Below are 27,419 nucleotides of genomic sequence, written 5' to 3' on the forward strand. Positions count from 1 at the left end.
AGTGAGTTTAAAAGTGGTCTTTGCTCTGTTGAGCTTAGAGATGAGACCATAGCCCTGGTGACACTTTGATTCAGAGAATATCCAGGCACCCAGGTAAGCTGCATCTGCAATCCTGACTGCAGAAGCTATGAGTTAATAGAGTCTGTTGTTTTAAGTTGCAAGATTTGGAGTTCTTTGTTACCTGACAATGGATAAGTAATACAGTGATGTCTGAAGACAGTGAGGGAGGTGGTGATGCGGCTATCTGGGGGAAAGGCATTCCAGGGAGTAGGAACAGCCAGTGCAAAGGTCCTGAGATAGTAGCATGACCAATACTTACAAAGAACAGCACAAAGGCCTGTATGGAGCAAGCCTGAATGAGGGCTTGTTTATAAGGAGCCAGATGATGAGGCCTAGTGGGTTAGTATAAAATCTTTAGCCTTGATCTGAGGGAAACTGGGAGCTGCAGAGAGCATGCTGTACCAGGACCTCATTTACGTTTTTGAGAGATTACACTGGATTGTGTTGCGAATCAGCCACAGCAAATAAGGGACACCAATTAGGAGACTGTTACAGTAATCTAGGCAAAAAGTGATGGTAGCCAATACCAAATGAGAGTACAGTGGTGATAGCACGGGTGGATTTTGAACATATTTTGAAGGTAGAGTCACTGAATGGTTTGTGGGGTGTCGGAGAAATACCAAAAAGACTCATGGTTTTTCAGCTCAAGTTAAAAAAAAAAAAGGCGGGAAAACTATAGGCATATCAGGTGAAGGGTGAGCAAAATAAATTACCTTTAACCATGCTGAACTTAACATATCAATTAGACATCAAAGCAAGGTATTAGGTAGATGACTGAGTAGATGGGTCTAGAGTTTGGCAGTGATATCTGGTCTAGGTATGTGAATTTGGAGTCCTCAAAATGAAAATAGAATTTAAATCACGAGACTAGATGGGATCACCAAGTATTGAGGGGAAGGGCCCCCAAGCTGAGTGTTTAGATTTTTCAGCGCTCAGTGAGGTAATAGAGGAGGGATGGGCAGAGGAGGAAAACCCAGCAGTAGTGCCTTGGAATCAACTGGAGAAAGTATATCCAGGCGAAGTGGCCAATGGCAGCTACTGTGCTGGTGAAGCTCGGAGAAGTGACCATGGGACTTTGGAGCTGTTGTCACTGTTGGTGACTCTTTCAAGAGCATTTCCAGTGAATCCCGAGAGCCATGGAATAATGAGTGGGTTGAGAAGTGCGAGGGAAAGAACAGAAGTTAATGAGAACAGACAGGTCTTTCCAGGAGTTATGCTGCTAAGGCAGCAGAGAAACGGGGTGTTATCTATCTGGTGAGGGAAAAGGTGATAGAAAGGTGTGTGTCTTCTGATGGTGATGTTGAGAAGAAGGCAAGAAACTGGTGACACAGCAGAGGAATGGCCAAGAATTCCCTGAGATTGGCAAAAGGTCATTCCTCTGCTATGTCACCAGAACTGAATCTAGCACTTGAGTAGAGGATCCAGCTTGGGTAAAAAGCCAAATTCTGTACTTTCAGGAAAAAATTGTGACTTTTGAAATAAGATAAAAATATTATTGTTGTCCTGCCTAGTAGGCTCTTTTATCTTTCATGAGCTTGGAGGTATTTTATAACATTAATTGTAGATGACGGATGGGAATACAAATAATTCTTTTCCAAAGACCTACGAATGAACTTCATCTAGTGTACACACAATTGATTTCCTTTGCCCATTAAAGAAGCCAGTTTTGCATCCATTAAGCAGGTTCATTTTGGCATGCCTGATTGTCCATGTAGGTATGTCTTCAGGATTCTTCTTACAATTGATTCTAACATCTTACTCATTCCTTGATTCATGAAATAAATAAAATCTTTGGCACATGCTCCTTTGATACTAATATGAGAATCATGATTTTACATTCCTTTTTAAAAAAGTATCCTCCAGCAATCGTGATGCACACAGGTGCTTAGGTGTGGCAGTGGTGACCTACTGGAAACTCTCTTCCAGGAGCTCACTTTCCTGAGGGCAGAGGACATGTAGTTAGGAGAGTGGTGGAGTGAGTGCCTGGGGAGGTTTTAGCATGATTGCAGCCTGGAGGCCACTGAGGTTAGTGGTCAAGGGTTTAAAACAATCTGAACTGGACAGAGTTCCCCAGGTGCACACTGCATCATGCACGCACCGAGAGCGAGCTGGGTTTCACCAGATTGGGGGTGGGGGTTGGGGGCAAGAGAGCTGAAGACAGGTACTGATTATGATTTACTTGGAACTTAAGCAAGGTAAGGTGATAAGAGAAGACTTGTGAGCAATGAAGGACAATGAAAATGTGATAAGATAAATAAATTGGAGGTTCTAGTGGGGTTGAAAAATTGCTGGAGTTACAGCACTGGGAAAATGAACTGGAAAGAAAGAAAAACACCATCTTTATTTGGGGCCTGCAATCTGAACACTCTACTGTTTGGTGATCACTTACCTGTTAACCACTAAACTTGTGTGTGTGGGAGGGCAGGTGTTTTACATGGATTGCTTCCATCTTCTTCTGTTCTACTCTTATGGGCTCTCCCAATGAGATGATCACATGAAATCAAGTCTCCCTTTGTTTCTAGAGTGAACAGAATCTGCAGACAGGGAGGCAGCATGATGAGCAAGTTCTTTATGGAAGGTTGTGCAGTTTGTACACTGCACAAAGGACACCAGGCTGAGGGAGCAAGTGGGGCTGACAGCCAACCTGAGCTCTGCTCATCCAGCTGCAGCCCCAAGCCCAGCTGCTTTTTGTGCCCACAAGTCTCATGCTGCTACACTGGGGATGTTCTAAAGTGATGCTTTTCCTAACCCATAGAGAGGCCAAGGAGCCCTGACAAGATGAGCTTTTACCCTGAGGGCTGGACATAAGAGAAGGAAATCTGTCCTTCTGTTGAGAAATCCCTTATGCACTGGTGTCCCCTAAGTGCTTCAAGTGTTCAGTCTTTTTGAAGGAAGAGGCCTAATGTTATACCTTTTCAATTATGTGCATAGAGTAACTTTTTATAATACAGTTTACATTTGAATAATTTAATTTTGTCTTCCCCTAAACCAATACATGCCTCTCTTAGGAGAGCTTTGCAATTTGGGAACAATGATGAATATGTCACATGCATTATTTATGGACTGTTGCCCCTTCCACTATTTGTTGTATATCAGAAAAATCCTAGGTTACACAATTATATTTATAAAAACCAGCTGAATGTTTTTCCCCCTGATAAGTAACATAAAAGAGATGGAAGAAACTGTTGTAGATAGGTTAAAGGAGTAAAAACATTCTACTTGCCTTCTTACTATTTTAAGATCTTCTTTAATGTATCAGTTCATTTTGAGACACATGATCTGTCAGTGGTTCTGGAGTTTCCAGATTTCTTCAGTCTTGCATATATTTACAGTTTCCTTAAATTGAGTATCCATTAAATTCATACAAAAATATCTGCAAAGGCTTTCTTTTTTTTTTTTTTAGGTAGGAATTCTAGCAGTAACTACTCATTGAGTTAAAAATATAATACAGAACACAGCTTTATGGAGACAAAGTAATTCATGCTTACTGTAAGCAAATGTTAGTATGTGGGATGAGCTAGAACTTGGAGACTCGTCAAAAAACAAACTTTCAACATACTTTGAATAGTCAGTAGTGAATCCAGAGACTGCTGCTTTGAGGTAGTTCAGTATCATTTCCTTACCTTGATGGCAGCCTAGAATAAAAGGTCAAGGCTATTCACACAGGAAAGTCAAGAATCTCCACCTCCACGCATTTTCTGGGTCATTCTTGTGAAGAATTTGTGAGTCTTTGTGGGCTCTCCCCTTAGAGGCACAGAATTATTTTCACTTGCACAAAACAGTGCTAATTCTGCCCTTAGAAGCACAGCACATTTTTTCCCCCCCATTCCTTTCTTTCTTTTTATTTTTTTTCAGTGCTGGAGATGACCCAGGGCCTTCTGCTCTACCAGTGAGCCACGTCTCTAGCTGCTCACAATTCTCAATCATGCACCATCAGTTAAGCTTTCACCAAAAGCCATGCTAGTTTGTCTGAAACTCCTTTGAAGACATCACTATTTCCTTTTTAATTTCCAACTAGAAATGCATTGTTTGGGCACAGAAGAGAAGGGAAAGTAAGAGACAGGGGACAGTGTGCAAGGGACAGCAAGGACAGGAACAGGAAACGGCAATGCTTTCTCATAGTTCCCGACAGAATACGTTGTGGGCATCTGCTCACTATTTTACTTCCAAGTACAGTAAGACTCCAGAACATCAGTCAGATCCTAGGCATAAAATTGCATGCTAAAGTAAAATACAACTTTTCCCTCAATAATTTATTTAAAATTACACAGCCTATTTGTGTGGAGATTAAAACCAACCTAAAATATGCTTTATATTTCCAAAGTAGAAATGCTTTTGTTCCAGGGTCCTGATTTGGAGAACAGCAAATTCCAACTGACAAATGGAATGAATATGTCATGTATTTGAACAGACTGACCAATGGGCTCAGTAAGTGGTATTTGATTGATGGGAGAGAAAATGTGACATCAGAATGAATGAAAGAATTTCAGGATGTGTTTTGCTATGCATGTATTTAAAGTGAGATTTAAAGGAACTGGTTTTAATCTAGGCTTACTACCCAGGATGAAGCTGGGGAACATACTATTAGACTGTGCTTTTGATGTGTCTGATTAATAATGAGATTCTTTCCCCCTTAGCAAGGCACAAATAAGTGCACTTAGTGGACTATAATGCAACATTTGCATAAAAGGAGTAAGTTAATATCTCACCCAGGAGCTAGAAAGTCCTATGCTGTGTGAATGTGCTCAGGCTGTAGTATTATTGTTTAAGATTTAGTTTTCCTTTCATGCTATGCATTTATTTCCCTTTGACTTAAGCATGGATATTGTCTTTAGCATAAGCAATTTAAAGTGTAAACTTTATTCCTAGATATCTCCAAATTCATTCTGTTAGTTGAAATGCACTCAGGTGACATTATCCAATTTGAATAACTACTGCTGAAGGAGGCCTCAGTAGTACCTGGTTCAGAGCATATCAGTTCAAAGAAGGTTTTTTATGCATAAATATAAAAATATTTTATTTTTCAATGCTTTTGCTTTTAAAGGACTCTCTTGAAAGGAGTGTCAAAGAAGAATTAAGTAAGTTTTAAAACTTTCTATTAGGCTGACTTGCAGGGAAGATGAGTGGAAATGGCTTCATTTCATAACTTTTCAAATTTCGTAACTTTTCAAATGGTTTCATAACTGGAGATTCTTGTGCAATATGTGACAGTATAGATTAACCCCAACGACTCATCTTTCTTTGAAACGGTTGGTGTCAAATTATATGTTAATGTTATTTTCAAATGTTACATCTGCTATAATTGAACTTTACAAATATTTATTGAACCCCTACTATATCCCTCACTATCTAGTGCAGTCCATTGTTCCCTAACAAGCTTTCCAGCTGCAGATGGTCTTGTCTCCTCTTGGTGTACATGTGTATGTGTGTGAAGCTGTCTGGACTTGGTTAGTGTGCTTGTGAAGCAGCTTGGAAAAATCTTGTCTACTTTTTAATTTGTTGGTTGGCTTTGTAAAGCTTGGCAGAAAGCAGAGGTGGTAACCCTAAGTCTGCCAGAAGTATTTCTTCTTTGAAGACACTCTGAAGATTTATCTGCTCCAGGGTATTGCTTTGTTCACTTGGTAAAGCATTTATGGAACAAAGAATTTTAAACAGTTCTGCCGAAAGTGCACTTTGGTCTCACAGTCTCTAGGCATTGAACTTGCCACCTAACTTGCTTTCTTCATGACTGAGGTTCTCTCAAAACAAAAATGGTAGGAAAGCTTTCCTATGCTTTGGGTAGGAGACAAATTTGCTTTTGTAGAATTTGTGGCTGAGGAAAGCAGACAGGGCCTGGCTGAAGAAGACATATGTCACCACTAGCCACCAAGTTAAATTGTGGAACCCAAAGGTGACAGCCATGGAAATGTAGATCATCAGCTCTGCTAAGTAGTTAGGGGAAGAAACATATTCAAACCAGTCTCCAAATGGGATCCGATGGTTGCAGTGAATGACCACTCCTGAAATGGAAAAGACGACTTCATGAGCATCTCAAATGTTATCCAAATCAAGTGTTAACCACTTTAATTTCCAAATCATTCACGGGTACTCTCAGGTTACTTTGCCAATCATAAGCACAAAGGAAAGCAGATTCCTTCAGCAACCTTCCACAGTGGTCACCGAGAGCTCAGACCCTGGAGTCAGATCACATGTGTCCCTATCCTGGCTCTCCAGCTTACTAGTGGTGTAACCTAAGAGGGGTGCTTAATCTCATTGTGCCTCTGTTTCCTCAGGTGTGAAGTGAGGTTTAGATTGTACTCATTTCACGTGAGATTTGTACATGTGAACACATGAAATAGGGCCTCATATAGGGTAAGCACTGGATAAATACTAAAAAATACTACTCCATTTTTAGTACTTCAAGTAGCCTAATGAAAACTGTATGGTGATACAAGCTAAGTGGAAGGTCAGGTTTTTTTTTTTTTTTGGCTGGGATGATACTCACTGCATCGCAATATGAGCTACCATGTGTGGATCGATATTTCTGTGCACTGCAGTCCCCAGAATGTGGGCACAACATAAATCACAGACTGTCAGAACTTATGAGGCTGGAAAGATTGTCAAGGGGAGCCTTGTTTTATAGGCAGGGAGATCAACCCTTAGGAGGTATCTTGTCAAGACTGGGTATTTGGCATAGATATCAGCAAACTAGGGCAGCAATGAAAAGAATAAAGGAACACAGAGAACTGACTTCTGAGGGTTAAAATCCACACGGAGTGGCTCCAAGAGATCTCACCTGCTTTATTTTTTCTGAGATTGCCGAGAATGACGTGGCATTTATACTGATGGGCAGATGACCAGAAGAACATCATCATTCCCAGGATGTGAAACCAGCGTGCTTGCATCAACAGATTTTTCCCTATTACATAGACTACAGAAAAAAGAGTCATCTTATTAGCCAAGTCTGCAAAGTTTCAGAGACTCTGGGAATTAAGAAATCAAGTTATCCTGGTCTAATTTCCTCTGCACTAGGGAGCCATGCTCAGCTGTGGGCAGCTTCAATGGCCGCTGGCAAGGAAGTCCATACTGATGCTTTCTCTTGCTCCTTCTCCAAAGGTTTCAGGCACACACTAAGCTCTATCTCCCCTTGTGTGATATACCTTTAGGTGGTGAGTCTACTTTTTGTAGACTTCTCGCTTGCATTTTATGGTCAGGAAAACACTTTCTAAAGAAATCTCTGAGCCATTGCCAGAGACATCCTGAATGCAAAATACTGAGTTGACTGGCTCTGGCCAGTAAAGAAAATCACTGGAGGTAAAGGCTGAGGGTGGACTCCTCACAGAGGGGAGAAAGCTAAAACTGCAAGACAATCAATGTAAAGGTGTCCCCTTCTGGATCAAAAAAAAACCTGTGAAAGAGATTGTTTCAAGAGTAGAAACACTCACAACTTCATCTTCTTTCTCTCTGGCTACCAAGGAGGGAGGAAGGAAGAAGGCAAACCAGCGAAGGACACGAAGAGCAAGCCCCTGGGCACTGGAAGGACAAAAGAAGGCCTCTCTATAGGTAACAGGACAGAGCTGGCTTATGAGTCTTGACAGAAGAAACAAAAGGTGTCCACTGGTTATGGACGAAAGCCTGGGCTCTAGAGCCAAGAAGGGACTCCTAAAACACTGATCAAGTAAGAGAACCATGGGTCATGCTACTCCACATGGTACTCACAGGTGGGAGTCAATTGAGGACAGCTTCTGACTAATGGCAATCCACCCAGGTTCCCCTGTGCCAATTTCCATTAAGACCTTGTTTCCTATCAAATCTTTATAGCCCTTTAAATGTCCATTAGGCTTAGTCATTTACAAAGGTTATATTTTTATAAGTTAAAAATAAACAAAATATGAAAAGTACAGTTTCAATCTGACAGGGTTTAAGAGCAAATCAGTCACTGTAGAATTAAAAGTTAAAGCACGTACCCAGAAGTTCAGATCTCTATATTGCGTTCCCTGCTCTAAATGCAGAGACGAGGATTTGTAAGAGTAAGCAGGAATTATAATGCAGGAAAGGGGAGGCAGGTGGAAGGCGCCTTCTTACTGACAGTATAAATTATGTAGTGTCTTATTATTCATGCATCCATTAGTTATTTATTGAGTGTCCTTGAAGCTGGCACTGCAGTAGGCACAAGGGATAAAGCAAGAGAAAGTCAGGCCAGACCCTAGTTTTCCTGGAGCGACATTCTGGCTTGCAGATCTTTTCACTTCCACAAGGACCTGTGAAGTCGGTCTGTGCCCCTAATTCTGGACGGGGGCTTTGAGGCCCAGAGAGGTTCAGTGAGGCTGAGCTACGCCCAGCAGACTCCCACGCCCATACGGTTTCTAGCTGACGCCTCTAGAATGCCCTAATGTGTTCTCTCTCCGTGAAAACAACCCTCCCATGTTATCCCAAATGGCCCCAGATGACCTGGTGAAGGATAAATAGATGAAACAGAAAACAGCTTCAGAAAAGAATGTTCAGAAAGCTACTTTTGTGGGTGCCTCAACTCCATGAGAGGGAAAGCAGAAGCTGGGCTCCAGCCGGGAGGAAACTGCAGAAGAGCTAGTAACGCCAACAGAGCTGACACACAGGAAGCCAGCGGGTTTCGAGAGAGCTCTCGAAAGTTCTCTGGATGGAACACCAGGAATGATAGCTCGTACACTGGTACTGGCTGCATTCTGGTAGCGTGGTGAACGCTGCAGCTGAACCACTAGGGAAGAAGAACTGACTTGATCTGAGTTCAGAGGAATCAGCTGGAGAGGGATTTGCTGGCAGAGTGGCTGGAGCCAATGAAAACTTCAGGAATTGAGAAAGGTGGTCAGTAAGCCCTGCTTTAGGATCATTCCCCTAGCCACAGAGATGGGCTACAGCAACAGAGGACCTCAGGGTCCTAGCTGACACAGAAGTCAGACCTCACTCATTAAGTACTGGAAATATCTAGACTTCGGTCTCAATTTATGAGGATGGACAGGGCAGCTTTAGGATACCTGGAGCCTAGGACTTAAGAGAGAAAATGGTCATGAAAGAGCCACAGTGTCTGGGCTGAAGGACAAGCTGCAAGTCAGGCGGACCTCAGCACTAAAAGCTCATTTCAGTCACCCAAAATGACCTGACTGCTTCATTTTGTTTTTTTACAAATACTAATTTTCATATATGTTAGGTGAGCCCCACTTCCTACCAAAAACAAAAACCCATATTTCCTTCTGACAGAGATTTTTGTCATTTCTTCCTGGCTGGAGGGAGTTTAGAACCTTAAGGCAAACTTCACTTACCATGACACTCTTGCCCCCTTCCCTCGGGCTGGGCTGCCTCGCAGGGGGAGAAGCGTTCTTACAAGAGGAGTCATCCCCAGAACTAATGCAACAAGAAGGTTCCGGCTTCCTCTTCCAACAGGAATGTCCACCAGGAGCACACCTCCTCTCGAATTTTCTAGGATTTACCGGGCACCACAGCCCCTGCCCCCTGCCCCCCAGGTTGAGGAGGCCTCCTGAGGTTACCTGCTGTGCTGCCCTTTCTCCTGCTTCCCACAAGGCACTTGGCACAGTCCCCCCTCCTCCACAGACCACGCCCACATGGCTTCACTGACTTCAGTCCCTCCAGGGAACCCCACGCCCATCGCATCCTCCTTAAACTGAGCCTCCTGAACACTTTTTGCCACTGCTTCTGTGGGCGTCCTTCAGGTTAACTTCTATTACAGGCCTCCGGACAGGCTCACTTCTAGAAACCTACCCTCAGGGCCTAACCTCCTGGAATGCAATGCGGTGGGGCCATCCTCCACCTCCCAACACCTCAGAGTGCTTTGTGGGCGCAGGCCTCACTCACCATTCCTGCCATCCAGTGGCACCTGGCTCAGCACGGTCAGGCCGACCAGGACATAGTAGACGAGTCCAAAACAATACTGCACAAGGTGAATCACGGCGTTGGAGAAGACACTGACGTAGAAGCACTCGAAGAGCCTCCGCACGCTGTGCAGCCACAGGAACACGAGCACTAAGAAGGCAGACAGTGCCAGCTCACCCCCTGCAATCCAGAAGGCGACAGTTCAGGGCCTCTCTTCTGGGACTAAACCAAAGGTTTTGTTTTTCCCTACTGTTCAACAGGGTCTCAAAACAGATGCGAGCTGGGAAAAGGCCCTGAACTATCCTGCCTGGTGGGATCTCCAGGGTCACAGGCACTGCGGAGGCAGAGATGGAGACAGGAATAGAAAGAATCATGCATTTCTTTCCATATTAATGACAAAGAAGGTCTGGGGATGGAGCTCCGTAGTAGAGTGCTTGCCTAAGATGCATGAGGCCCTAGGTTTGATCCCCAGCATTTCAAAAAATTTTAAAAAAAGGAGTTATATTTTTAGTGGATAGTGAGCTCTGAGATCTACCTTCCTGCCTGCCTCTTATTCCTCTGCTCCCAGTCTGAAGAAAAGCTGATTTTTAAAATAACATTAAGAAGTAATTTTTCTTTTTTTAAAATGAGTAATACATACACACCCCCTATAAGGTACAGCTTAAATTTTTACAAACGAAATCAACCCACAAGGCGATAGTAACCAGCACCTAAACCAAAAAAGAGAGCTCAACCAGCACCCCCTAGTGTTCCCTTCCAGGAACTACCTGTTCCTTCCACCACCCAAGGTACCCACCCCTGTCCTGACTTCTATCAGCATAGATTCGTATCAGCACCAGCTATTTTTGTGTTTTTAAATGAATTTTAAACTTGGTGTTTTTTTTAAAAACTCTTTAGGAATAGGTTCGAACAAACTTCCAGATAAAACTCCTCAAAACCAACCCTCCAGATACCAAAACACCAGCCAGTAACACAGCAAACAAATCAGGGACAAAGATTTAGAATGAAGTGGGATTTGCTGAGTAGCTGCCTCTCCCAAATAGGACGTGGCTGGGTTTTCTCCTCTGACTGTCATCTTTTGCAACAAGTCCCAGGGGTTATATAGAAAAAGATTGTTTCTAGGGGCCCAGTGGTTTGGCTGGTGGATCAAAGATCAGAGACAAGGAAAGAGGACAATTTGTTTTGAATTTTGCCCCTCGTCCTCTGTCTGACCTTAACTGAGGCCACTTCACAGCTTTCATCATCAATTCATTTTATTTATGTATTTATTTGAGATGTGGGCAGAGACCTCATTATGCTGTCCAGGCCGGTCTCCAATTCCTCAGGTTAAGCAATCCTCCTGCCTGTTTCCTCCTGAGTAGCTACGACCACAGGCAGGAACCATAGTACATAGATTCATTTGCTAACTTTAAAAACTTTTCTACATATCCTCATCTCCTGCTGAGTGTGGCAAACTTAAAGGCTAGTTTGTGATTATCTGACCAACATCTACTTGCAGACAATTTTATCCCGTAACTAAAGCCTCACAGCATATACCTTTTCACGTTTACCAAAAAGCAATTAAAAAAAAAAAAAAAGCAAGTTTCTGTGTGTTCTAAGATGTGATTCTGTCCGGAACTCTATCAGTGATAAATGTTGCAAGGCAAACCTGAGGGATCCTCACAGCTTCCCCTTTCTGTAAAGACTTCTTTATGACTTTATCAACAGAACTAAACATATCAGAGGGAGAACAGCCAGTCCTGTGCACAACTGTGCTTGGGGGACATTGGGAGTCACAGCGCTAATGCTGAGCTCTGCCATGATCTCAGGGAGGAGGACTTTGGGACATCCCCTTGGCCAACTAGCAAGGAACCATGCAAAACCCTTCTTGCCCTGGCTCTCTACTTCCCAGGCCCTGCAAGAGAGGCAGGAAATGCAGCATAGCTCCCTGCAGACAGGAGGGCAGGGGCAGGATGTAGTGTTATGAAGAGGCTGGCAGATTTTACCTTGGAACTGCGCTGCCCCAAGAATTCTGAGCAAACGGTGAAGCCACTGTGGAAGAGGTACTCCCAGGAACAGAGACTGGGTAAGGAACCAAAGCAGGAAGCCATTCCACAGCACGGAGATGACGTAGAAGTGAGAAAAATACCTGCAAAAGGAAAAGGAGTTAGGTAACAATTGGGGTAGATCTGTGTAAAGCCCTTAAGCAGGAAGTATTTCTAGTTGTTCTTTCTTCCTAAAGCCCAAAGTAGAGTTTTGCTTTCTTTTAACAGAATCTGAATCCCACAGGTGTTCAGATTTTTAAAATTCCCTTTCAAATAATAAGACTAGTTAACTGATAGAAAAAGAGTTTCACAAGAACACAGTTGACTTTGTTAGAGTAGACTGAGGGTCAGTTAGTGATTTCTTTCATTTCTGGGTAACAGAACTTGGCCTACCTTTCAAATAAGGGGGCCATGGGCCTTACAAAGACAATCTAGATTGTGCTGTAACTCATAAAATCACCCAATATGGCATAAGGTTCTGTTGAGGCTATCCTACCTAAAGTTGAGTATCCCTTATCCAAAATGCTTAGGACCAGCAGTATTTTGGATTTTGAATATTTTTAAAATTTTGGAATATTTGTATGGTCATCTGTAGATAGGTGAGAATTCAAGTCTAAACACAGAATTCACTTTTGTTTCCCATATGTCTAATACATACACACTGGGGATAATCTTATACAATACTTTTTAGTGCACCTGAGTTTTGAGCGGACCCATCATGTGAGGTCAGGTATGGAATCTTTCCATCTGGGGCATTATGTCAGCTGGAGCATTTTGGATTTTTGGATTAGGAATGCTCAACTTGTATTTTTCCTCTATTGAGATCAGTTCAAAACCTTTCTGGCTCTACTGGGAGCCTGGCGATCACTAGACCTTCCCTGGTTTACCATAGGCTCCCTCCATTTCTCTTTAGTCTGTGACAATGAAAGGCAACCCGGGGCCAAAGGGAAGTTAGATATAAACTCAGATTCCTCTCCACATGAGCCACGATATGCTTGTTAGAGACTCACAGCCCCCAGAGCAGGCCCATAAACCCGGTGGGCCGAATGCTGATCTAAGATGATCATTCCATGGAAAACTCACTCCATTCTTCCCATTACTGACAGCCAATCCCACCCCTGGCTCTGCTCGCTCTGGCCACACAGAGCAGCACGAATCTAATTCCACAGAAGAGCTCTGAAACTATTTGAAGAGAGCCACTTTCTCCTCCTGGCTCAAGAGCCCAATTTTCTCAAAAGTTCATCATCAGGGTCAGTTGCCACCCCTGGGTCCTGATTGTTAGACAAGGCACACCTCCCAGAATTGAGTCCCGGGGTGGGCTACGCATGTGCAGTGCAGGGTCAAAAAGGCTTTGCTCTGCAGGGTCCTGTGGGAAGGGGAGGGCGGGCTTCTGAAGAGCAACTTCTAGGCCAGCCACTTGAGCTGCTTCATTTTCCCCAAAGCATTTATGGATCGCTTAGATTGTGCTGGATAATGCTCTAGGAGTGAGGACTCAGCAGGGAGCAAACAATCCGGTCCTACCTTAATGGAACTTAAGCTTTCAGTGGAGACTCGGCCAAAAACTAAACCTGGAGACATTTAGTGTGGAGAACAGTGATCTGAATCATGGTCTTTCTGACTCCCTCATGGCTGCCTTTACTCTGGGAACTGCCTGTGCAAAAGTGTAGGGAGAGATGGCCCAGTTGCTATGGTGACACTGGCTTGAGGAAACTGTGCAAAGGCTCAGAGTTACAATTTGGGACCCTGAGCTCCCAGGGATAGAGAATTCTCAAGTCACCCCAGTCCTGTGTCCTTCAGAGTGCCTGCTTTGCTGAAACTTTCCCACAAATAACCTTTTGATGAAACCTATATAATAAACATGCTGAGCTAGCTCTGGGTCAGTCAAGCTCCATCAGAATTTGACTGCCCACTTGGCCCCAGCTTTTTCTGAAGAGCATCTTTCTGTGCATCGTTTGTCTTTTCTTCATTCCCCATTGCCTCTCGTCTGGTGTTCTTCCCTGAATTAATGGCCGTGGCTCAGAGACTGACGAGAAGGCCATGGCATTTTAGCATATTGTTGGGCAAGAGAACAGAGAGGGTGCAGGTGGCAGGCTACTCTGGATGAGTGGTTCAGGATGGCATCTCTGGAAGTGACATTCAGCTACAGTGAGTAGGCCTTGTGGACTCTGGGGGAAGAACTGTAAAGGCGCGGGGGTGGGTGTATACTGGGTGTGTTCAAGAACACAAAAGGGCACCTGTGTATGGCTGTGTCTGGATCAAGGGGGGAGAGAAGCAGAAGGTGGAATGGGAGGGGCAGAGACCACAGCGCTTGGTGGATGTTGGCTTTTGTAGTGGGAGCCGTTTAAGCAGAGGAGGGACCCAGGTAATAATTCATGTTTTAAAGATCCCTCTGGCTGATGGAAAATTTCTAGAAATGGAGAGTGGGGATGGTGGCATAACAAGGAGCATGTTCTTGGAGCCCCTGAACTGTACACTCAAAATGGGCTAACGTGACAAAATTTATGACATGTATATTTTAACACAATTTAAAAAAAAGACATTTTTAAAGGGGCATTACTCATTCACTTCATACCTAGTCACCTGCTGACCAGGTAGAGAAGTCTAGTTGTGGATAGGGGATGCAGAATAGCGCCTGGGATAACAGTTGAGATTACTAAATCTCATCTTCACAATAATCCTATGAAGTAAATGTTGTTTTCTTCATGTGGTAGATAAGAAAACTAAGGTTCAAAGAGGTCACTTTGCTTATCCAAGGTCACACAGTAAGTGGGAGCATTTGGCTCCAGACTCAAACCTGATGACTCCACAGTTCAAGTCATTGCTGCCTTCTCATTCACACAGCCTCGGCTTGCCCGAACCCGGTTCTGCCCAACAGTACACGTGCCCAAGCCACATGTCAAGCAAATCTCTCAAGCACGATTTGCATAAGTTGCTAAGCCACAACCTGTGTGCTCCTCTTGTGCCATGGTGCTTCGGATGCCAAGGCATACTTTTTTTTTTTAAATTACTATTATTCCCACATTTTGTTGTGCCTTCCTAGTTTCCCTGTATAGAAAACATGTCCCACTATGTCCCCTATGGCAAGTCCTAGTGCTTGCTTGTTTTCAAAGAGCTAGCTTGAGCCTCAGAACGCTGGTGTAAAAACCCCACGGCCTCCTGTCTCTCTGTGCTCTTTCCTCTCCACTCTGGCACTCTGCTTCCTGGGAGCACTGCTGTCCAAGCCCCGGAGAGCAGGGCTCCAGTGAGCCTTATGATCACACAGGGCTCTGCGTGGGCACTCCTTCCATGAATGACCACCTGCATGATTGCTATGAACCAGGGTGGCTCTGGAGTCTGGGGACACAGCAGTGAACACAGGAGACAATTCTTGCTATCATGGTTTGCACACACCCACACACAAATTACACAGCATGGCGGCAGGCAATAGCTGCTATTCACTAAAGCAGGAAGAGGAAGAAGAAATGCTGGGGAGGGCAGAACTATAATTTTAAATGAGATGGATAAAGAGTGCCTTGCTAAAGAGGTAATATCTAACTACAACTGCAGGAAGTGAGGGCATACACAAGGTGGCCAAGTGGGGGAGAACTTTCCAGGGAGAGGGCACAGGCAGTGCAAAGGCCCTGAGGTGGGATAAAGGACTAGTAGAGAGGCCCTCAAACAGGAATAGAGCCAGTAAGGGTAAACTATAGGAGACTAAATCCACACGGTGGTGGAGGGGGGCCTCTGTAGGTTCTTGAGCTTCTATTGTAAGTGGGCTGGAACTATTTTCACAGTAGTTGGAACTGTCATTATAAAGCATAAAGTACATAGGGATTACAAAGGAAATCAGCTATACTGACATGGGTAATACAACTACCAAAAAGCAAATTTTTTCATATAGTAATGTGTATTTCTCATGTATCTACAAGATCTAATTACTGTGGTCTCATGGGAATGAAAACAGTAACATTTTGAGGTATCTTTAATGTTTGCAATGCAATGTAAGAAGAACTATCACAAAGTTGCAGGTACTACTGATTCTATGGTGGATCGTTTTGAGCCCAGGAGATATGATCTCACTGAATATATATTTGCTGATTGCTGGAACTGATCCCAGGTCCCAGTTAGGAGTCACAGGATCACTAAGGAAGGGAACTAGTGTTTACTGGGCTCTGCCCAGGTGCCTGGCCCTGTGCTAGCTGCCTTACCACCATCACTACCTATGAGCCCCACAGGTGCTGCCCTGTGACTGCCCTAACCACAGCAGCACCACCACCTTTTGCCTGGACCACCACAGGAGCCTCTTATCTAGTCCTCTCCACAGCACCCTAAGGCATCCTTTTAAAACATAACTCATGTTACACAATCCTTCCTCCCTCCACACAAACCCTTCACCTGCCTTCCACCCACTCAGAATATAGTCCAAACCCACTGTGGCCTTGGAGGCCCTGGGGACCAGTTTTCTTCCCAGCCTTCCCCTCCTTTCCAGGTTGTGACTCACACACAAGATCTTGCACAAGATCAAATAACCCTGCTGGGGGTAAGCACTTACCACCATCTGCAACCCTCCTGCTTGCTGAACAAGATCTGCGTGCATATTTTCTGTCTGTCTATAAGCTCCAAGTAGCCTAGAATAGCTCTGGGGCACGTCACAGGTACTCTATGAACACCAGTTAAATAAGCGAATGGAAAAGAAGGTAAGTAGCTCATCCAAAGTGACTCTCAGTAAGGAGTCAAGTTAATTAACAAAGCAATGAATCTTAAACCTCAAACCTCTTTTTTGACATTCATTCAAGACATACCGATGGAGAGAGGGTCTTATTACCGGCAAGGTTCTGAGCCTAGGATATGGCAACAGACTAACAAGACAAACGTAAATACCTGGGAAGTTTCCAGTCCTGAGCATGGATTCTTATCACTTCTCTGCCATGGACCCCTTTATCAGTCTAGCAAAGGCTATAAGCCCTTCTCAAAATGTCATTATGGGACAGAGGGATCACCAAGGAAACCGATTATACTAACATATACCTAATGTAACTACCAGAAATCAAATTTGTAACGATACGTGTACTTCTTATGTATCAAATAACAAGATCTAGTGGTGAATAATGACAGTTCTACTGATGATGAAAATGTTTTGAGGTGGATGGCATTAGAGCAGATTATGCTAAGTGAAGCTAGTCAATCTTTAAAAAACAAATACCAAATGACTCCTTTGATATAAGGGGAGTAAACAAGGACAGGGTAGGGACGAAGAGCTTGAGAAGAAGATTTACATTAAACAGGGATGAGAGGTGGGAGGGAAAGGGAGTGAGAAGGGAAATCGCAGGGAAATGGAAGGTGATCCTCAGGGTTATACAAAATGACATAAAAGAGGAAAGGAGGGGTAAGACAAGATAATACAAATGGAAGAAATGATTTACAGTAGAAGGGGTAGAGAGAGAAAAGGGGAGGGGAGGGGAGGGGAGGGGAGGGGAGGGGGGATAGTAGAGAATAGGACAGACAGCAGAATACATCAGACACTAGAAAGGCAATATGTCAATCAATGGAAGGGTAACTGATGTGATACAGCAATTTGTATACGGGGTAAAAGCGGGAGTTCATAATCCACTTGAATCAAACCATGTACTATGATGTATTAAGAACTATGTAATGTTATGAACGACCAATAAAAAAAAAAAAAGAAAATGTTTTGAGGTATCTTCTATATGATATGAAAACAACTATTACAAAGTTGCAGATTCTGCTAATTCTACTATGATCTGTTGATGACATTTATTAAGGATATGCTAAATTTCAGCTAGAAGTTAGTGAAAATACATCTGTGACTTGCTTTCAATTCAAGTTTGTGCTGCATTCTATCCACAGACCCCCTGAACCTGTTGAAGACCCTCTGAACTCCAGTGGAGAAAATCTGGGCAGCTCCCTCTGCCTCCAGAGCCTAGTTCAATTGCAATGCTTCCATATTAGTCAGAACCATTTGGAAATATTAGAAACAGCAGTACTTCCATACATACTATGGAAGTCAAGAGCACTGTGACTCATGTTCCAGATCACCTATTTATTCAGCCTTTTTGGGAAATCGAAACTCTAGGAACTAAAGGAGAACAAGAAAAACAACCGTCACTCTCATTTAAAAAAATTACCAGACAGGGTAATGGAAACGAATATTCTGGAAAATGATTTAAAGTTTTATTCCTGTTTTCTTAGGAAAAGAAAAACAAACAAAATTACCTAAGTACACCTTACATGTGGAAATGTGATTGACAGCTGTCTATTTGTACATGATCAATTAACCCTCCTAGATCTATTTGTAACTATAGAAATTATAGGCTTGTTTTCATCTTTAGGAGTGCTATTCACTGTTGTACAAGGAAAAATATTTAAATATAAGCAGGCAGGCTAAGATTATCAAATAGTTTCAAATTCGGATTAACCAAGATATTACTAAATGTCACCATCTGGGGATAAGTTCATTCTCAGCTTTTCTCTCACCCATGGCTCAGCTTTGCACTGTGCTAGACTTTCCCCATCGGGCATACCACAGGCTAAGACTCATGTTACACAGAATTGGGATTTTAATTCCAGGGTTCAAGTACCACTCATGCTACTTGCTAGCACTGCACCATGGGGCAAGTAACCCCTTCTAAGCCTGAGTCATATCTGTGAATGTGAAAAATGACAACAAATTTCCCTCACAGGTCAACAATGAGGATTTAATGGGGAAAGTCATACGATGCATGTAGTAGTCAATATATAAAATGCTGACCCTCAGTCAAGTTCGGTTACTGTTAAGATACCAGTAAAATCTCTCCTCTGTGCTCCCTGAATGTTAATACACTATTTTTTCTCATTATAAAAGTTATAAGCACATTGTTAATAAAACATGGAAAATATGGATGAGTATAACAGAGGCTATAGTCTACCTACTCTAATAATTCCCCCTTTTCATAAAAATAGGGGTACAAAATTTAAAAGATTAATATAGATTTTTTTGGAGACATTGCCAATTTTGATGCAAGTGTTCTATTTTTTCTTTTCTTGTGCCAATAAAAATGCCTTTTATTACTGGCCTGGATTTGTTGTCCCTTCTGTAGTGCTATAGGAGTTGTTTAAATATAGGGAACAACATCCCCACCCCACCCCCCAACACACACAGGCACTTGAACACCATGGAAGGTTGTACTCAAGAATTCTGGAAGAAAATGGAATAAATTATTTCACAATATATTACAAATTACAAGAACCCCAAAGAGTACCAATTGTTATAGGAATGAATAAGGGAAAGGCCCCAAGCCTCTTGGCTGTCATTCAGTGACAGGTATGAGCACTAACACCTGGGGCGCCTGATCCAGAGAAATAAGTAAAGGCTGGTAATGATTTTTAAGTGCGCTCTTTGATTCAGGGACACTAGTACATTTTCCAAAATTTAGAAAATAAATTGCCACCAATTAGAAAAGGACATTGTGTAATCAAACCTGATTAAGAGAGGATGTCAATTTTTTGCTTGAAAAAAAAAAAAGGTCTTTGGCCAATGCCTTGCATACTCCTTCTTCCAAGGGCCTCATTACTGTTGTTCAGGATGACCTTCTTTCTCAGTGTTAACACCTGGCTAGATCTTTCTCCCACACTGAAGAGTGGGGGATAGTTTCAGGAACCGACTGTTCTATACTTGGCCCTTTTGTGGTCTGTGGACCTGGGGCACCACCCGCGGGTGTTGGGCAGGATAACCCATAAGTTTAAACCATCAGAAACCATATCGTAATTCTTTCCGTTTCATTTCTAAACGTTAATTTAAGATTCAACTCAAAGGTAGAAAACATTTCTACTCTATTCTACTGTTTAGTGTCTGACTCTTCCTATGTATGTCCTGAATTCAAAGTGGCCAAAGAAAGAGTTCAACGTGGGGGAGAGAGAGAGAGAGAGAGAGAGAGAGAGAGAGAGAGAGAGAGAGAGAGAGAGGGAGGGAGGGAGGGAGGGAGGGAGGGAGGGAGGGAGGAGGGAGAGAATGAATTCAAAGTGAAGAAAGAAGGAATGAATGAATGAAAGAAAATCTGCTGTATGTCTCCATAATTTTTGAATGAATTCTATTTCAGTCCTAATGATCTAATCCTTCACGGAACTTAATTATGAAATCTGTTGAAAGTCAAATGGAGCTTAGGAAGAGACTGGCCTAAAATGTGTCACCCTGAACAACCTTCTCCAGGGGCATCTGCCGAGGAACGGCCTGAGGAGGTGGCATCCCTGCGATGACCATCTCTCAGTCTTATCTGACTGCGAGGGGCTGGGGTGCCACGGGCAGGTCTGCCTTCATTTCCATAAATTCCGGCGACCTCAAGAAAGGCTGTGAGCCCCTTGAGTGCAGGAGAGAGGAACGAAGAGAATTTGGGACAAAGGAGACTAGTTCGCCGCATGGCCGGGCCTAAATTCGGATGTCCTTTCATTTCCGGGAAAGAAAGGCTCCGAGCGGCCACAAGTTCACATTCCAGCGCCCGCGACACTGCGCGCGGTTCTGCTCCTGGGTGTCCGGAGACACCTGGGGCACTGCGCCCCCGGGGCCACCAAGCGTTACAGAACAGAGCCCAGCCGCGCCCGGAACCCGCCGGGCCCGCAGCCCAGGTCGCCTCTGCTGCCCCCTGCCGGCTGCCCGCGAGCAGGGCGCCCCGGGCCGTCTGCGCCTGGGCAACCGCGGTTACCTCTTGGGGACATCAAAGGCCCGGCACACAGCCGGGCGCCGCGGCCCCCCCAGCTTGGTTTTCCCATAGCGGATCAGGTCCTGGAAGAGCGCGCAGCCCGGGAGCAGGCTGGGCGGCACGAGCTGCAGCAGCAAGGTCAGCAGGAAGGCGGCGGCCAGCGCCAGCCACAGCGCGCGCAGCGGGTTCAGCGACGAGGCCTCGGACCCCGCCCAGGGAGCCATGGCCCGCGCTCCCGGCGTCCACGAACCCGCGCCACCGCCACCGCCCCGGAGGAGCGGCCACTCCCGCCGCGCGCCGGCCCCGCGGGGCTGGACGTCGATGACGTGGCGCGGGGCGGGGACTCGCTGGGCCCCTCCCCGGACTCACCGCCCAGCGGCGCGCGTTCAGGGGCCGCGGTTCTCCAGGCTGCAGCTGCGCACTCGCGGTCCCTCCTCTGACACTGGGGATTCCTCGATGGAACTCCAGAGAGTCATTAAGCAGGATACGAGACCACGTGGCTGCAAGTCTTCACCGCAGCATTGTTTCCAATGGAAAAGCGGAATCACTCCTCAGTGTTCCACTTTGGTGTATTTAGCTATCGTTAGACGCACTGGCATGACAATTATGGAGACTAGAAACGCAGAAAATCGTCTGTGACAGCTTTAATGATATGCTAAGTTAAAACAGAAAAGCCGTCTATAAAATACATAGGATTGCAAACAACTTTATTAATATGAACATGTGTATATGTGGATTAAGAATGCAGGTCATGCACAAAAAATGAATAGTTGTATTAGAGTGTTGGGAATGTGTATAATGTAAATATATAAAGTACAAAGTCATCAAAGTAATGGCACATAATAAAAAGTGTAGGGAGGAAAACATTGTATTTAAAAAACAGCAGAACCCTACCCACTAGAGTTCCAGTCCCTAGAAGAAAAGTTTTTAGCTCCATCAGCCGCTGCTTCTGATATTTACCTCCATGTAGTGACCATGCTACTTCTCGATTCATCAATTTTAAAACAACATAGCTTTTTCTGTTTCTGAAAATGGAAATTTACCTCTTTTGAGTACTTAAAAAGCCTTTAAAATGTTAATTCAGAGAAATATTACTGTATGCCTACTGTGTGGCAGGCACTCTTTTGTACACTGAGGACAGAGAGGTTGGTAAGAGGAGTGCTGCTTCCTATTTGGATCTTACATTCTGGGGTGGGTAAGGGATTGAAGAAGGGAGAGGTAGTTTGCTCATCCCCTTTTCCCTAGTGAGGTAACCTAAATGATGTGGGTTGAAGTAGGTGGGCAGGTGAGTAGGATTTTAATTATTCTTTGGATGTTTAAAGTTTTGCTTCTTTGTGCAAGAAAGATAAGGGTTGGGCAAATGGACATTCCAGCTAGGACAATGAGGCCTTTTTGTGTGACCTAGGATCCTTTCTGCAGGAGTCACCCTTCGTTGTTTCTTTATTGTTCTTGGGTTAATTCCATAGAGATGCAGCTGGCCTTCCTATGGCATCTTTCCAAAGAAGTCTCTTATAAGTACATAATGGGACCAAGTTTCCTGGGCAGGAGGTTTTCTTATGGTTATCTGACCTGGGGAAGGAGTCGTAATAAGATAGGGATGTGTGTGTGTGTGTGTGTGTGTGTTTTGTGTGTGTGTGTGTGTGTGTGTGTATTGGAAATAGAAAAAATCTGAGACTGGGGGAAAATGTCCCATATTTTGGGGTTTGGATTTAATCAGAATACACAGAGAAGCTCTCTGTGGAGGGAGTGGCTGAATAGGAATGCATAGTCCACCCTGTTGGGAGCATTTGTAAATGTTTAAATACCTGCTCAAGTGAGTTATTTCAAAAGTGGAAACCAGGCTAAAGTTTGTGAGAAAGATTATTGCCAGCAAGAATCAGTCAACATTTTAGTCTTTCTTCATTTAATCAGCAGCACTGTATGTTCCACTAAATAAATAAATAAATAAACAAATAAATAAAAGTCGTAAGGACTACAAAGAAAGAACTAAAACTGTCACTGTTTGAAGGCAATATGAAACTTCAATAATAGAACTCCAGTAAGGGTCTACAGATGAGCTGTTTGGACTAGTAGAAGAGTTTGGTGAGGTTGCTGAAGAAAATAATCAACACATATTGGTTGTTTTTATTTCCTAGCAAACAGGAAAGAAATGTTTTAATGATAGAATTTCCAGTGGCATAAAAGATCCTGTGCCTAGGGATAAATCTAATAAAAGACAAAAAAGATGTCTTCAAAGAACATAATAAAGCATTATGATATTAAAGAAAATATATTTAAAACGAGGGGTATACTAAGCTTATAAACTGGCAGATTCAATGTGGTTAAGATGACAACTCTCCCCAAACTGATTTATGAAATAAATATAATACTAATCCAACTCCAACTTTTTGTTAAACCTTAAACTGATTATAAACTTTATATTGAAGCAGGAAGGGCTAAATATAGAATGGAGAAAAAAACATTAGAAGATTTGCTTGGTGAGGTATCAAGACTAGTATAGTGACAGCATTAGTCTGGTACACAGAAGCAGAGACAGAAACAATGGAATGTAACGAAGAGTCCAGAAAAAGACCCCCATGTCTATGAACACTTGATATATGTTTGAGGTTGTATGTTTTACCAATGGAGAAAGAATAACTTTACAATATATGGGGCCTCGACAAATGAGTAAACCACAGGGATAGATATAAAGATAGAAATGAGATCTTTTTCTAACTCCATTAATAAAAATCAGTTCCAATAGGATTACAGACTGTCAAAGGCAAAATGAATCTTCTAGAAGGTAATACAGGAGACCATTTTCATGGTAAGGAAAGTTATCTTAGTCAAGATATAAAAAGCAACTAGAGGAAAATATCAATATATTCTGAAACATTAAAATTAAAATCTCTGCATGAAAAGGTGCCACAGAGTGAAATAAACACAAGGCAAGAGTAGGAAATGGTACTTGCTACACATATTACCAGGATTGATTAGTATCTTACAAATTCATTTTTAAAATGACAGATGTGCAAAAGGAAACATGCTGAAGTCCTAATGGGCATTTCCCCAGCGAGGTATTCAAATAACCAGTAAATCTGAAAAGGTGACAAATCACATTAATAAGAGGAAATTACATGATGAAATACAATCCTACTTCAGAATTGCTGAAAGGAAAGTTCAAGTTTTGGAACAGCTGAACTGCTGGAGTAGTATATTGTAGCAACCACTTTGGAAAACACTTTGGCATTATCTAGTGAAGTTAAAGACACCATATGCTATGACCCCAAATTCCATTCCTGGGTGATTACTGCAGAAATGAAAACACACTTAAAAGGAACCTGATGTAACTACATGTAATCATGGATGAATCTCACAAATACGACATTACATGAGACAAGTCAAGACACCCAAGGGCACACTGTATATTTCTATTTACATAAAGTTCAAAAACTGAAGAAAAACAAGGAAATGATAAGAGACAAATCACAAGGGACAGGAGTTTTATTGGGAAGGGATTATATATGAGGAATTTTGGGGTTCAATATGTGTGGCTACAGGGCCATTGATAGTATTATTATACAGTCTATGCTTCATGAAATTTTATGTATCTTTCTATCATTTCACAATAAAATGTTAGAAAACTATATTCCTAATCTGATCACTTCATGCCACTAACTTGGTCGAGGCTACTTTCCTCTGGATATGTATTAGTGCAACAGACTCCTAATTAGTCTTTGCTTTCTCTACCGTCCCTCTTAAATTTATTCTCAAAACAGTAATCAGATTAATAAAATAAATTGTATCATTCTTTTGCTCAAAATCCTCCAGTGGGCTTCCATTTCACTTGGCGTAAAAGCCCAGTGTTTCTAATGACCTACACACCTCTGTTACATGGCCTACCAAACCAGATCACACCCCCATCCAATCTGCATCTGGGAGTTTATCTGCTACTCTTTTCCTTGCTTGTCTCTTACTCTAAACACAGCCACATGGGAATTAGGGTCTCAACAAATGAATTTTGGAGGGCCTATCTGTTCTATCCATGACACTGGTCTAGTGGTTACTCAAGCACACCAAACCCCAGTGCCTTTTGTCTGAAATGTTCCCTCTTCCAGGAATGTTCTTTATTGAGGTCATTGAATATCTTGCCTCTTCACTAGTGTAAGAGGCAGTGTTCCCAATCTCACCATTTTAAACAGCAACCTCCCCTGACTCTCCACACTCTCATTTTTCTCCAAATTCCTTTCCAATTCGTGCAATCTCTTACATAGTATTTTTTTTATGTTTTTATTGTCCCCATTAGAATATAAACACTATGAGGGCAAAGATTTTTGCCTATCTTGTTTGTTATTATATCCTCAGCAGCTAAACAGTGCTGGGAACATAGGAGACGCTCAATAAATACCTGAGGAATAAGTGAACAAATTTACTGGGCATCTACTGTGTATAAGGCTTTATAACGTGAGCTATGGGGAGAGGTTATAATGACCAAGATCATGGGCTCTTTGAGCAGAATGTCAAGGAAAAGGCTGTGGGCTCTGGAGGCAGATGCCCTTGGGTTAGACTAACAGCTCTATCACTGACAATGAGCTGACTACCATGTGTTGGCTTATCTCACCTGTAACTTAGAACCCATCTCAGAGCTGCTGAGCTAGTTGAGGGAAGTCAAGTGCTTAAAGGTCTTTGCTCAGAACATGATGGCTTTGTTTGCATTCTTCTTATCTATTAGAGGATTAGTATCACGTCTTATAAGAATAATTTAAATGAAAGCAACGTATGTACCACCTGTCACATCAGTATCCAAAAATGTTAATTCTATGGACATTTGAAGTGTTAATCACAACAAAGAGGAGAATAAGGGCTAAGTGGAGGCAAGAGGGGTTATTGCTAACTGGTGTGGCTGGCTTCCTTCGGATCTTGAAGGATGAGAGGTGTTCCTGACAGGTGAGGAAACCAAGGGGAAAACACCTTCTCCACTAAGTCCTGTTTTGGTGGTGGTCCATCAGATCCCCCTGGGAAGGAAGTGGCTTTGCTCACCTTTTGTCAGCAGGTGGAGTGTTGGCACCAGCCGCCAGCATTTCCGCTTTGACACCACTGCTCCTTTTCCCATGTGACTTGGCTTCCCCTGCAGAACAGAAGAGCTGGGTGGGCAGCCGACTGTGTCTTCTATGCCTAGCCAGTGGCAGGTGGACAGCAACTGAACCATCCTCCAGAGAGATTTGAATCTTCCAGCTTACTCTGGAGTAGTATGCAGAACGGAAGTGGCAGGTGGGCAAGGGTGGGCAAGATGGAGGCAGGAGAGCAGATGGGAATTTAGAAAGTCAAGCCGTGGCCCTGAATAGTTCTGTGGTAGAAGAGGGTGAGGTGCGAGTGATTTTTAGAGATGTGGACTTTGCTGCTCCCCTTCCCAGCCCAAGTCTATGTTTGTTCATGACTTTCCTGAAATTTCCATCCCACACACGTCAGTCATCATTCCTTTCCTTCTCTTGCAGCAGCCCTGCAAACCCTCAGCCTGGTGTGAATCCAACTGCTTGCCTTCTATGCTTCTATCAGAGCCACCAAGCAGGACTGGCTCATGATAGGATTCTGACCTCTTAACTGAAAATCCAATTACCTGAAATTCTTGAATTGCCTCCCCAAATCCAAGCCCATCCCTGCCGCAGTCTGGCTGGGCACAATTCAGGAGCCACTTGTCAAAAGAAACAAACTTTATTTTTAAAACTACAAATGCCAAACAAAACAGCTCCTCAGGAAAAACCCTCAGAGCCCAACTGCCACCACCGGCTTCCACACGCCTCTCACCACACAAACCACACCACCTCCCACAATCCTCCTGCTCTTGAGGCTGATTGGCTGGGTCGCGTGGGCGGAGCCAAAGAAGTCCCCCAATGAGCAGTTCCGTAGTCTGAAGGGCAGGGAAACAGCCCAATGAACATCACCGCAGAGGAGCCAATCAGCTAGATGTTGCTAGGGCCGCTGTGAGCCAATCATCAGCTGGCAGCTTGAAGGGCAGGGAAACAGCCCAATGAACATCACCGCAGAGGAGCCAATCAGCTAGATGTTGCTGGGGCCACTGTGAGCCAATCATCAGCCGGCAGCTGGAAGTTTGCTGGCAGCTGGAAGTTTGCTGGGGCCCCTTTGGCGTGGCTCTCAACATCTCCCCCTCTCTGTTTAAACAACAAGCATGTGGCTTAGGGACCGTGCCTGCCTTAGGTTGTCCAATACTACATATGGTCCTTACCTGTCTTCGGATGAGCTGACCTCAGGGCGTCAGCCTCCTGTCTTAGGTTGGTACCATTGTAATTGGATCTTACCTGTCATTGACTACCGGTCCAGTATACAGCCACACCTGTGGAGAGGTACCAGCGGGGGGGTGAGGTTCTTTGCCTCACCTCTGTTGGCCCCCAAATAGCTGAACGATCATTACAAGGCAAGTTCTGTAAGCAGTTCAGTGATGGCTATTGCAGAAACTGTAGATTAGTTTTATCTTTGTCTTCACCGACACAGGGATGAAGATAGGAATTCTGGCAATAAAGGCTAAAGAAAAAATTATATAACATTCTAGAAGGTACTAAAAGAAAACAATTTTCTTAACAATTCTTCACTGGCACTGGGATGAAGATAGAAATTCTGGCAATAATGGCTAAAGAAAACATTGTGTAACATTCCAGAAGGCACTAAACGAAAACAATTTTCTTAACAATTTACATTATCTTGAAAAGAATTATTAAATATAATGAAAAGGATAGGTGAAAGTAAACAAACAGATCTGTTAACCTTCTTTTTTGTTTACATATTAAAATAATTCTTAACAGTTATTTACCCAATTTAAATTAAA

General features: G+C 43.4%; 1 protein-coding gene across 1 annotated transcript; it reads right to left on the bottom strand.

Annotated features, from left to right (window-relative positions):
- Positions 1 to 3,043: 3,043 nt before the first annotated feature.
- Srd5a3 (steroid 5 alpha-reductase 3) lies at positions 3,044 to 20,894 on the bottom strand. Its single transcript, XM_026386699.2, has 5 exons — positions 20,603 to 20,894; positions 11,889 to 12,031; positions 9,886 to 10,083; positions 6,836 to 6,970; positions 3,044 to 6,059 (listed from the first exon to the last, which is right to left on the bottom strand). Exons 1-5 carry the CDS (start codon positions 20,821 to 20,823, stop codon positions 5,800 to 5,802), a joined length of 957 nt encoding a protein of 318 aa, XP_026242484.2. The 5' UTR covers positions 20,824 to 20,894; the 3' UTR covers positions 3,044 to 5,799.
- Between the last annotated feature and the right edge of the window lie 6,525 nt (positions 20,895 to 27,419).

This window comes from Urocitellus parryii, chromosome 10 (genome assembly GCF_045843805.1).
Source record: "Urocitellus parryii isolate mUroPar1 chromosome 10, mUroPar1.hap1, whole genome shotgun sequence".
In the NCBI taxonomy this organism is placed as follows: domain Eukaryota; kingdom Metazoa; phylum Chordata; class Mammalia; order Rodentia; family Sciuridae; genus Urocitellus; species Urocitellus parryii.